A 13,579-nucleotide genomic window follows, 5' to 3' on the forward strand; every position below is an offset into this window, starting at 1 on the left:
TCTGCACTGTGCTAGGAACTATGCAGGCATATAGAAAAGGGCAGTACCTGCCCCAAAGCGACTACAATCTAATTTAAAATAGGGGACCAGATTCTCAGGTGTTATAAATTGGCATTGCTCTTTGGAAGTCAATGGAGATACAGTTGCAACAGTTCAGAATCTGGCCTAAGGTGTTTAAGATTGGCCTTTACAGCTAATTTTATATCATTGTACAAAAATCATAAGAGTTCTTTTTAGTTTCCAGTCCTTTTTTCTTATTTAAGGCAAAAGTTAATGGAGAGTTTTGTCTCCACAAGGATACCAAAATAAATCAAGATTTTAAATTTAGGCTCTGCTGTGACAATAATGCTTAAGGAAGCGACATGGGGCTTGAAAAAATTGCTTGTTTTCAATGCCAGGTTCTTGTACACAACAGCAAGTTGTCCCACACTTTCATCATTCCTAGAATCACTGCACTAATTCCCTCCAATTCAGCCTTCTTGTACCATTAAAGGCCTGCTCCTGTTGAAATCAAAAGGAGTTTTACCACAGATGACAATGAGAGAAGAAAGTCCTAAATCCATTGTCACTTGGGAAACATACAAATAAGGACAAAACTGAGCCTTGGACATGGTAATGCTGTTCTATAACCTACTACTAGTAAACACCTCTCTCTCTGAAGCTGATCCAAAGCCCACTGAAATCAATAGGAGTCTTTCCATTAACTTCAATGGGCTTTGGATGAAACCACATATGCAGTCTGTATTTGTGGGAAGGACTCGTACCACACTTGTTACCTTGCTGATTCAGGTGAAAGTCCCCTACCCATTGAGCCAGATTCTGATCTCTTTACACACATTGATCTCAGTGGAGTCACACTGTGTTTATACCAGAGTAAATCAAATCAGAATCTAGCTCATCTACTATTCTTTGTCTCGTTATTCACCCCAACCCAAATAACTAATGTTCATTCATGAAAAAAAATACACCAGTTCACTTAAAACCCACAGCACCATCCATCAGTAATGTTCAACTTTCTTTAAATCTGGACTAGCCTTTTTAAAACCTTAAGATACTGGGGTCTCAGTGAGAGACCACTAATTTTTCAACTAGTTAAAGATTCAGTCTTATCACATTCCAATCAGTGAAATATACTGGCCTGCATAAATGCTATTTAAACACAGCTATCCAATACAACAGTTCACATCCAAATGTCATACTTAATATTATCCATCCACGACTGCTGATCTTTCACTTTTCCACTTCTAAGGCTCAGGAACAAGATTTATGATGGGTGTGTCCTTAGGTCTAAGAGAGGAAAGCTTTTACACTGATACAAATAGTGCAAACTTGTATGTCAAAAAATAAACATGTAGCATTTTTAATTGCCTCACTTATGCTGCAGAAATTTAGTCTTCCTGAATTTGTGATACCTGCACTGTGATCAGTTCCCATAATAATGGGAAAACGTAGGGTTTTATGTAACTGCTCCTTTTCTTTTCCCTTCAGATTTCATTTAGCAGTGGACTGAATTGTGTGTTGTAGGAATATTCCCGATGAAGAGAAATAAATCCTATTTCATTTCTAAACCTAAAGAGGGTGGAGAGTTTCTCATATACCAGTACAAAAAACACAATTACCACCATCACCAGCAGCTCTTTCTAAGCATTGTTTTTGCTGCACTGGGAAGGAGGATGGAAGATGAAAAGAACAAGCCCCATCTGCTCATCTCATTGGAGCAGCGCCATTACCTCCTGGAGGAACAGCACAAACGCTGTCCCCAGCTCCTCACAATCACAGCCCTCTTTGTATGAGCAGAGGGGGGGAAAAGCTGCTTCACTCATACGTGGGGGGGGGTTCGGAAAACCTCAGAGCCCAGCCAAATCTCCCCTCTTCTCCCACAAAACCAGCAAGTAGTGGAGAAGCTCTGCCCTGAAGATATTTCTATTCCTGAGGCATATTTTAAACCCAGATTGTAAAATCTGGTTTATGTTTAATTTAAAATCTCCTCCCTACTCTCTTCCCTACCCAATCCTACCTTCTTCCACTCCACTCATGCTGTCATTCTGCATCTACCATTAACTTCCCCACCCACCCCCATCCGCCTTTATTACAAGCAGAATGGATTGCCATAAAATATCAGACACATTTTCAACTCCGCTATTTTTCCCCAGTCGGTGCTTATGAAAACAGCCCCATCTAGAGCATACACCCACGAGCCAGCTTTCTTAGTCTATACTTCCCACCCATGCATATATAAATCTGCCATCCATTTGCTAGGATCCATGCTAGGGTAGCAGCATCCCTGAGCTGATAAAACAGAAGACCGGATCCGGTTCGACTTTTATTAACTCATGCAACTTCCAGGCAGCCATTGAGCCCCATATCCTCTTCTTTTTCGATATAAGGCTTCGACCGATGCTGCAGCAAAGGAAGCTTTTTGCACGAGAGCGTGATCTTACTATCTTTCTGCAAAACCCCTGCAATCACCTCCCACGCACACAAAGGGCTTAATCCCCACCACCCCTCCCCCTCTTCCCCATGTAGCTAAACTCACCGTGATCCGTGGAATATTTTTCTTCCCCTGATAAGACATGTCTCTTGGGAAACAACCCCCAAAATAAAAATTGGACTGGGTTTATTTTTTCTAATTGCAAACGTTTTATTGAAATAAAAAAAATATCAATTGCAATCAAAAGGAAGTGGATGGGGGGGTCGGGTCTGCAGGGGAGGAAAAGTGCAATCGGTGGATCTTGCCCGGCTCTTTGCAAATCGCAGGAACGGGGACAAATCGGAGCCCCTGCGTGTCTCCCTTTCTTTGCTCCGCTCCAAGCCCAGCCCCAGATTTAGACCAAAGGCGAGCGCGGAAAAAAAAATCCCGTCGCAATAAAAGCCTAAGCACAAGGAGACAGCGGCAGCGCATGCGCCCTCAGCCACTCCCTTTTCCTCTGTCGAGCGCGGGGAGCCACCCGGCTCTGGCCTGGATTGGCTGGCAGCCTCCTGGATATGCAAACGAGCCCCGGGCGCTGTGCAATGGGAGGGGAGAAGAGAGGTAACATGCAAAGTGGCGCAATGAAGGAGCCGCGTTCCCCCTCCCCACCCAACCCTGGGCTGGCTCGTGCTCTGGGCTTGCGGCGCGGCGGTGCACACCGCCCTGCAAGCGGGCAGACGGGCAGGGATGCTGCCTAGGCTCCAGAGGCGGCAAAGCCAATGGGCAGCGTGGGGAGGGCTTCGTTGCATTCCCCCCCGCTCCCTGGATGGTGCTGTGCCATCCTAGTCCTAGCAGGACTTTGCGCCTGGGCTCCCCAAGATCCAGCCCCCTTTGCCGGTGCAATGCCCCAGATCGCAGCTGTGCGAAACGGGGCAAAGCAAAGCCCCTTGCATGAGGGCAGAGCTCTGCAGTCGCCCACGCCCTTTTCCACCAGCCACAGCGGAGTGGGATGGTGGTGGTGGGTTTTCCTCCCCCCTTTCTGCTGGCGTGGCTGACGATGCTGCTGCGGAAGCTTGCACGCTGGGTGGTTGCTGGGTGAGATCAGACAGCAGGTTTGCAAGGGAGTTGGGGGAGGGGTTGCATTTTTTTTTTAAGGGAAAGAAGAGATAATGCATCACCCTGGGCTAAAGAAAGCCTTGCCCATCAGAATAGGGAGCTGGCTTCTAACTGAGGGTTGGCCTGATGTTCAGATGCTGAGCACCCGCAGGTCCCAGTGGGAGCCACCGGATGCTCAGTGACTTTGAAATTCAGATCATTATTTTGAAAGGAATATGCATGTGGATGCTACTGTTTTATTCCACACACACACACAGCCCTCCCCAATGCCGAGACAGTAAATCCAATAGGAAAATTCTTTCTGGAGAGCGGGCGCAGCAGGAAATACAGCACACTTTGTCCATCTCGCCCATTCTATCTTCCTTTGTGCTATGGAGAAGGTGCTGCTTGAGACTTAATAATAGCAACAGGGCTGGAGAAAGGGGGCTAAAGAAGAGACAACTGTACCTGGGGCCTGAGCTCAGAGCTCCCCTAGAAAAATCTGTAATGGGGGTGAAATGGGAGGGGGCTCCAGCAAACTTTTAAGTATGGCGGCTCCAAAATTCTTGACAGGCCTGAATAGCAACCCAAGGAAATACAGGGTTCAGACTTGACCGGGCCTTCCCATTTTCCACTGGGAACACCTACATCATCTGATGCCCTTTTCCACTCTTCCCCAAAAATACCCAAGTAGCTAAGGGGCATCCGCATTCTGCATCTCTGGCTCCCTGGAAATCTTCAAGAAGCAGGGGTTACACTAAGGGCCATTGGTCCATCCAGATCACATTCATTATTACAGCATGGCCAACCTCAAGTGTTCAAATATTGTGAATCAAGCCTCAAAATCTGCGAGATTGGCTTAACAATCATGAGCTTTTATAAAACAGTAACTCCACTTAGGTTCTATTTCTTTGCTTCCGGTTTCTGAGCCTTAAGACCATTCTCGGGTCATATTTTCAATGTTTTCTCTTTGCCTGGGAGCTAGAAACTTACTTTAACAAAAAATGAAAGCTGAGATTCCCTGATAACCATCAGACTCCAAGAGTTGGCGTGCGAAAGAAAACAATAACTAGAGCAAGTGCTGGTGACACTGTTGTTATACATAGCGTGCTCAGCACTGCACAAGACACAAAGGAAACATACGATCCCTGTCCACAGCAGCTTACTATCTCAAGCTATTGGAATCACCATTCCATACCATATCAGTGGTCTATCTAACCATCCCAGCCACCATGGATGTGGAGGCTCTCTACACAAACATCCCAGACACAGATGGAATACAAGCTGTCAGGAACAGTATCCCCGATAATGCCACAGCACAACTGGTTGCTGAGCTCTGTGACTTTATCCTCATGCACAATTATTTCAAATGTGTTGACAATATATACCTCCAGATCAGTGGCACTGCTAAGGGCACCCTCATGGCCCCACAATATGCCAACATTTTTATGGCCGACCTAGAACAATGCTTCCTCGGCTCTCGTTCACTCATGCCCCTTCTCTACCTACGTTACATTGATGACACCTTCACCATCTGGGAAGGAGATTCCGGAAGAAATCCACCACGATTTCAACAGCTTCCACCCCACCATCAACCTCAGCCTGGACCAATCTATACGGGAGGTCCACTTCCTAGACACCACAGTACAAATAAGCGATGGTCACGTTAATACCACCCTATACCGAAAACCCACCAACCACTATGCCTACCTTCATGCCTCCAACTTCCATTGTGGACACACCACACGATCCATCATCTATAGCCAAGCATTGAGGTATAACTGCATTTGCTCCAACCCCTCAGACAGAGACCAACACCTACAAGATCTTCACCAAGCATTCTCAAAACTACAATACCCACACGAGGAAATAAGGAAACAAATCAGCAAAGCCAGACGTGTACCCAGAAGCCTCCTGCTGCAAGACAAGCCCAAGAAAGAAACCAACAGAACTCCATTGGCCATCACCTACAGTCCTCAGCTAAAACCTCTCCAATGCATCATCAGTGATCTACAACCCAACCTGGACAACGATCCCTCGCTTTCACAGGCCTTGGGAGGCAGGCCAGTCCTCGCCCACAGATAACCTGCCAACCTGAAACATATTCTCATCAGTAACTGCACACTGCACCATAGTAACTCTAATTCAGGAACCAATCCATGCAACAAACCTCGATGCCCACTCTGCCCACATATCTACACCAGCGACACCATCATAGGACCTAACCAAATCAGCCACAACATTCACCTGCACATCCACCAATGTAATATACGCCGTCATGTGCCAGCAATGCCCCTCTGCTATGTACATCGGCCAAACTGGACAATCCCTACATAAAAGGATAAACGGACACAAGTCAGATATTAGTAATGGCAATATACAAAAACCTGTAGAACACTTCAATCTCCCTGGACACACAATAGCAGATTTAAAGGTAACCATCCTGCAGCAAAAAAACTTCAGGACCAGACTCCAAAGACTAACTGCTAAGCTTCAGTTCATTTGCAAATATGACACCATCAGCTCAGGATTAAACAAAGACTGTGAATGGCTAGCCAGCTACAAAAGCAGTTTCTCCTCCCTTAGTGTTCACACCTCAACTGCTAGAAGAGGACCTCATCCTCCCTGATTGAACTAACCTCATTATCTCTAGACTAGGAGTACTTGTGGCACCTTAGAGACTAACAAATTTATTTCAGCATAAGCTTTCGTGGGCTATGGCTCACTTCTTTGGATGCATAGAATGGAACACACAGACAGGAGATATTTATACATACAGAGAACATGAAAACATGAAAAGGTGGAAGTATGACAACGGAGATGCTGTTGTCATCATGTGTAAGTTGGAATATGAACAAGAGGCTGCTAGGCAGTTCTCTAACTCCACATTCTACAGGCCGTTATCCTCTGATCCCACTGATGATTACCAAAAGAAACTACACCATCCCTGAGAAAGCACAAGAACAATTCTGTACAGACACATGCCTAGAACCCCGACCAGGTGTATTCTATTTGCTACTCAAGATCCATAAACCTGGAAATCCTGGACACCCCCATCATCTCAAGCATTGGCACCTTAACAGCAGAATTGTCTGGCTATGTGGACTCTCTCCTCAGGCCCTATGCTGCCAGCACTCCGAACTATCTTCAAGACATCACTGACTTCCTGAGGAAACTACAGTCCATCGGTGATCTTCCAGAAAACACCATCCTGGTCATAATGGATGTGGAAGCCCTCTACACCAACATTCCACACAAAGATGGATTACAAGCCATCAGGAATAGTATCCCCGATCATATCATGGCTAACCTGGTGGCTGAACTTTGTGACTTTGTCCTCACCCACAACTATTTCACATTTGGGGACAATATATATCTTCAAGTCAGCAGCACTGCTGTGGGTACCCACATGGCCCCACAGTATGCCAACATCTTTATGGCTGACTTAGAGCAACGCTTCCTTAGCTCTCGTCCCCTAATGCCCCTACTCTACTTGCTCTACATTGATGACATCTTCATCATCTGGACTCATGGAAAAGAAGCCCTCGAGGAATTCCACCGTGATTTTAACCATTTCCATCCCACCATCAACCTCAGCCTAGACCAATCCACACAAGCGGTCCATTTCCTAGACACTACTGTGCTAATAAGCGATGGTCACATAAACACCACTCCAAACCGGAAACCCACTGACCGCTATACTTACCTACATGCCTCCAGCTTCCATCCAGGACACACCACACGATCCATTGTCTACAGCCAAGCTCTAAAGATACAACCGTATTTGCTCCAATCCCTCAGACAGAGATAAACACTTACAAGATCTCTATCAAGCATTCTTAAAACTACAATACCCACTTGCTTAAGTGAAAAAACAGATTGACAGAGCCAGAAGAGTACCCAGAAGCCACCTACTACAGGACAGGCCCAACAAAGAAAATAACAGAACACCACTAGCCATCACCTACAGCTTCCAACTAAAACCTCTCCAGTGCATCATCAAAGATCTACAACTTATCCTGAAAGATGATCCCTCACTCACAGATCTTGGGAGACAGGCCAGTCCTCGCTTACAGACAGCCTTCCAACCTGAAGCAAATACTCACCAGCAACCTCACACCATACAACATAAACACTCACTAACTCAGGAACCTATCCTTGCAACAAAGCCCGATGCCAGCTCTCCACATATCTATTCAAGTGACACCATCATAGGACCTAATCATGTCAGCCACGCCATCAGGGGCTCGTTCACCTGCACATCTACCAATGTGATATATGCCATCATGTGCCAGCAATGCCCCTCTGCCATGTACATTGGCCAAACCGGACAGTCTCTACATAAAAGAATAAATGGACACAAATCTGACATCAGGAATCATAACATTCAAAAACCAGTGAGAGAACACTTCAACCTCTCTAACCACTCAGTGACAGACTTGAAGGTGGCAATTTTGCAACAAAAAAACTTCAAAAACAGACTCCAAAGAAAGACTGCTGAACTCAAATTAATATGCAAATTAGATACAATTAACTCAGGCTTAAACAGAGACTGGGAATGGTTGGGTCATTACACTAATTGAATCTATTTCCCTATGTTAAGTTCTCCTTACACCTTCTATGGGTCATCTCAATTATCACTTCAAAGGTTTTTTTCCTCCTGCTGATGATAGCTCATCTCAATTGATTGGACTCTTACAGTTGGTATGCGTACTTCCACCTTTTAATGTTCTCTGTATGCATAAATATCTTCTGTCTGTGTGTTCCATTCTATGCATCCGAAGAAGTGAGCTGTAGCCCACGAAAGCTCATGCTGAAATAAATTTGTTAGTCTCTAAGGTGCCACAAGTACTCCTGTCCTTTTTGCGGATACAGACTAACACGGCTGCTACTCTGAAACCTATCTCTAGACTGATTCTTGCCTGCATATTTATACCTGTCCCTGGAAATTTCCACCACATGCGTCTGACAAAATGGGTATTCACCCTGAAAGCTTATGCTCCAATAAGTCTGTTAGTCTATAAGATGCCACAGGACTCTTTGTCGCTATCTAACCCAGTATCCCATCAGTGCCAGAGACAGCTGCTTGAGATGACAAGGCAGGAAACATTTTTCATGGACAGAAGACACAAATCCATCTCTCTTTGCAGGTCTGTATGGGCCAGGTAATAACTAACAAAGGATATTATTTAAACTCCTCAGTGATGAGTGAATTATACCTGTTAAATACAGTACAAACTATAAAAGCCGTGTGTCTCTGAATCTGCAAGTCTTGTTACTCACAGGAGTAACCCATTTGGGGCAGGGGCATCATTGCAGAAAAATTTCAGGGAGACAGAACAAAGTTGTGCTAGCATATAGAACATTGTAAATGATTATATTCTATCCTGCAAAGTCTAGGGAGAGGGCACAAACAGTAGAAGACATAATGGAGCATACAGATCTATGAAAAGTCCAGGATGAAAACAAGGTTGGGTGGGGCATCTGACCCATAGAAAATGACACCTCTGATTTGGGGGCTAATTCCATGAGTAGGGGGGTTGCAGGAATCAGGCCCTTTGGATCACAAGATCCTTCCAGATAAAACATACAAAGGACGAACACAAGAGATTAAAAACTGCTTTAGTGTTCTACTACAGTGCATCTTTTTAAAGGGAACACCTCTTCCAAGAGATGAACACCAGGACCTCTCTTGTACATTAGGCTCTAAGGTTGCAGGGAAAGTAGAGTGGAGAGAGAGAAAGAGACAGCTTTTCCTGGATATACCAGGGACATCAGGAAGCCTTAAACTGGTTAATGCTCCAATCCGCTAATACCTGATCAGTAACAAATGATAAAGCAGCTCGTTATCACAGTAACAACATGATTAACTTGTTACTGTGCTGTTTAACATTTTGTTAACAATTTGAATTGAAAACACTAAATGCATTAACTTGCCCCTCCCTGGTCTGCTGCACTGGGGGAAGTTTTGACATCTCAGCACATTTTTACTGGAGACCTGGAAGTAAAATGCTGGCATCAGCAAACCATGAAGCCAGGAAGCTGTAAAGAAGCAGAAGCACGTTATTAGCTGCAAAGTCACATACACAGTATACCATACTAAGTACATATTAGCAGCCTTGTTTTATTATTTATTAAATGCCAGAGCACTCAGCCAGGTACAGGACACAATGTTTATAAACCTCAGATCGGACCATTCCCATAATTCAAGAGCTTTTGGATTTGAGGTTATGGTTTCAAGTCCTACATAAATTATTATTAGTATAGCAATGCCTAGAGACTCCATCTGAGGTGAGGACCCTATTGTGCCAGGCACTGTGCAAAGTAAGACATAGTCTCTGTCCCCAAAGGCAAAATAGACAAAAGGAGAGAGAGGAAACAGAAGCACAGAAGTGAGGTGACATGCCAGCATCATGCAGTAGGTCAGTGGCACAGCCAAAATACAAACTCAGTGTCCTACCTACTAGACCACACTACTTCTCTAATAAAGATCCCCATAATGCTAGTTTTCATTGGCACCTCTATTGCTGATATCATGGAGATGCTCAGAGATTCTTTCCCATCACCATATTATAAGAACCTTCCTAGTACAGAACAACACAGATGAAAGAATTAGATAGCTGATAATAGGCTGATCCCAAACACAAGATCTGAACAGTGCAAAAGACATTCAGATTCTCATCCACTCCCAGATCACAATCCCATCTCTACCCCATCTCTAACCCTTATGTGCAAGGTTGAGAGGGCAGACCCTCAGCTGGTGTAGCCCCAGGTAGCCCCATTATACTAGCTGAGGTTCTGGCCCAAGATTTTTTGTTCTGGGAACTTAAAAAACTTCAGAAGATAAATGATTTTAAAAAACAATTATTAAACTTCCTTGAAATAGTAACTTAGAAAAGAAAATGTAGCTTATGAGCTGACAGCCCATGCCTTTCCTCACATTGACCATCTTAAAAACAATGCGTCCTTGTTCTTAATGGATCATGGTAATTAGAAACCAGTATTCTCTGAAAGGTGTTTTGTATCAGAGTCTATTTTGTTTGTTTACAGGCCATAGTTTTGCCTAAATCCACACGCTTTAAATTAAGACCAGTAAATCCCAATGAAAAGTTAACTGTGGTCGTGAATTACTAGGTTAAAATGAATGGACTGGATTAATTTGTGACATCCTAGTGGCTTGTGGCATAGCCCTGTTGTGATACAACAATGCTATTACCAAAAAATAAATCCTGCCCATGCACTGTGGAAAGAGAAGGAATGCATCCAGCTCTGGAAGACTTAGACAGCTGAGGAAGTCAGTCTATTGATTCCTTTTGTATCCAGAGGTGGGGCTCTGCCTGCAGAAGGCTGGGAAACTTAAAATTAGAAGACACAGTAATGAACAAGCTCTTTGCCAGATCCTTCTTGCCAAATGCTAAGCAGCGGAGAATTGCCAGTCAGCCCAAACCCTAAATGCCACCTTCCCGACAGCAGACAAAGGAGTGGGATGCTTAAGGTCATTGATCTCACCCAAAGTCCTGGAAATTGCTGAGTGAGGGATAATGAAAGAATGTTAGTATCCCAGACCTATCTCTGCCAGTGTGTCTCTATGCATCTCTCATCGAGGGTGGAATTACCCAATGCCCAGAGCCTAGGCAACAATTAAATCCCAAATTAAAGAGTAAATGTTCTGCCTCCGCACCCAGGCTCGTGATAGGAGGAAGGATTCTTCCCCAAGATTGGAGAGTAGCTGCACTGCTGTTCCATGGGGGCTATTCCTGTACAATAGTTGAAATAACCTCTGCAGGGTCTTGTGCAAGCCCTCTTCTCCAGTGTGGTGGGGGATGGGAGAATAAACACAGAAACAGATAGCTGTGCCTCGCCTGTTCCCAGGCCTGCCACCACCCCATTCCACACAAGGGGTCACGCCCTGCAGGGGGTGCATGGCCCTTGACAGCCCCTACTAATCCTGCCCACCCTTGGCTCAGTACGGTCACAGTGGTTTGTTGGCCACTGGACCTGCCGTGGCTGCAATCAGGTTTTGCCTCTACAAGGCTTAAAATGGTGCATAAGGGCTTGTGCAGGTCCTTTGCACAAGAATGCGTTTCAGGTTAAAGGAGCCCTGTCCAGTAGATAGGCCCAACCCTACACAGAGTTGTAGGTGCCTACAATTCTTCACGACTCCTTCTGGTCCATGGCATGGATTTGTAGGTCTTCAAGTTCCAGACCTTTTCTCTTCAAACTTCTCTTGACAGAGTTTCCATCCTATCCTCAGTCTTCCATGTCCTATCTTGCTGTCCTCTTCCTCCCATGCTCTCTTTGCTGGTCGTTCTTCTCCCATTGTTTTCACGTCCCACCCACCTCCAACACGCGCTTTCCAGGCTATCAATGAGAGTGACAAGTTCATCTTCTTCCTAATTTCTTCCATGTGTACTTTGTCTGCCCTCTGCTTGCCTGCCATTGTCCTCCTCAGTATATTATTTCTACTACCTGTATCTTTTCTTCCATCTCTGTAAGACTCCCTCTTTCCAAACAATAGAGCAGGCAGGGACAAACACATGCAGCCTACACTTCTTCCTTTCAGTTATTTACTTAATTGCTCCTGCCAATACTTAAAGTACTCCTGCCACCTTTTTCGGTGCCATCCAGGCACACTGGGTTCTTCTATTCCATTCCCCAAATCTCTCTCGGATGGCACTACGTGTTCTTCCCAAGTGCACAAAATCTTCTGATTCTGCTTCTCTCCTCAAACTTCACTCGCCAGCTCTTCTTCCATATCCCCTACTTGCATAACGTCGTCTTCTTTGTGTTCACCTTCAGACCACGGTCTTCAAATGCACATGCCCACTCTGATACCATCTCAGGTCCTATCGATAGAATTTAATAGAGAATGAGAATCTCTTTCACTTTCAGATCCTCTGCTGGTGTAAATCAGCATAGTTCAATTGACTTCAATGGAGCTACACCTATTTATACCAGCTGAGGATATGGCTCAATAGGTTTTTTTGGACTATCCTATCAAATGTAGTGAAGAATTACATTCCCACTATAAATTACAGGATGGTTTCACTCTTTTTCTATTTAAGTCTCTAGGATTTTTGAGTAATTGCAATAGGACCCTGCTGAGTTTCTACAACAGAGGTCAGCAACCTCTGGCACGCGGATCGCCAGGGTAAGCACCCTGGCAGGCCAGACCAGTTTGTTTACCTGCCGTCTCCGCAGGTTTGTCCAATTGCGGCTCCCACTGGCTGCGGTTTGCTGCTCCAGGCCAATGGGGGTGTTGGGAAGCCACGGCCAGCACATCCCTCGGCCCGCACCGCTTCCCACAGTCCCCATTGGCCCGGAGCAGTTGAACTGCGGCCAGTGGGAGTCACGATCGGCCAAACCTGCGGAGGTGGCAGATAAACAAACTGGTCTGGCCCGCCAGGGTGCTTACCCTGGGGAGCCATGTGCCAGAGGTTGCTGACCCCTGTTCTACAGCATCCTGTTGGTTTTATCCATATTAAATTCTTTACAGTTTTTCCATATGGACATCTTGTGATGGCATGAGAAAAGAAACATATTTTGAAGTGGACTGAAAGGAGGGATTGGGGTGGATTTAAACCTTCCCTGGTAGTTCTGGAAACTCCACAACAGCATCAGCCTTAGTATGTGAGAAGCAAGTTAGAAACAGATTGGTTTCACTCAACAAGCTTTATATTTTTTCCTAGGAAAACAGACATGTGAGATGACAGATAAATGCTAATAAGCCCATTATTCCCATTAGCTGCTCCTACTGTCACTTAAGTCAATGGGAGTTTTTTTAATGTCTTCAGGAGAAGCAAGGTTGGGCCAATAGACTTTTCACTCATTCATAACTAGGGCCCTGATCAGCACATGTAAATTGCTGCACCAGCACAGAGCCCCATTGACTGGCAATGCCATGTGAGTACAACTAGAGTAACCAGATGTCCCATTTTTAGAGAGACAGTCCCGTTTTTTGGGACTTTTTCTTATATAGGCTCCTATTACCTCCCACCCCCATCCTGTTTTTTTCACAGTTGCTATCTGGTCACCCTAAGTACAGCATTCCACCCACATGCTATCAAGTACTAG

The 13,579-nt window shown here is 45.1% G+C and overlaps 1 protein-coding gene across 5 annotated transcripts in view; it reads right to left on the reverse strand.

Moving 5' to 3' along the window:
• Positions 1–13,579, reverse strand: part of DPYSL2 (dihydropyrimidinase like 2) — a 100,408-nt gene that overhangs the window by 75,601 nt on the left and 11,228 nt on the right. Inside the window, exon 1 of one of the 5 annotated variants that reach the window (XM_050939983.1) lies at positions 2,537–2,933. The exons of 3 other annotated variants lie outside the window; for them this stretch is intronic. In XM_050939983.1, coding sequence (XP_050795940.1) covers positions 2,537–2,575 — 39 coding nt within the window. In that variant the 5' untranslated portion in view covers positions 2,576–2,933. Of the gene's footprint in view, positions 1–2,536; positions 2,934–13,579 lie in introns of those variants that run through there. One more of the 5 variants, XM_050939984.1, reaches the window with a different exon arrangement.

The sequence above is a fragment of the Gopherus flavomarginatus genome, chromosome 2 (assembly GCF_025201925.1).
Source record: "Gopherus flavomarginatus isolate rGopFla2 chromosome 2, rGopFla2.mat.asm, whole genome shotgun sequence".
In the NCBI taxonomy this organism is placed as follows: domain Eukaryota; kingdom Metazoa; phylum Chordata; order Testudines; family Testudinidae; genus Gopherus; species Gopherus flavomarginatus.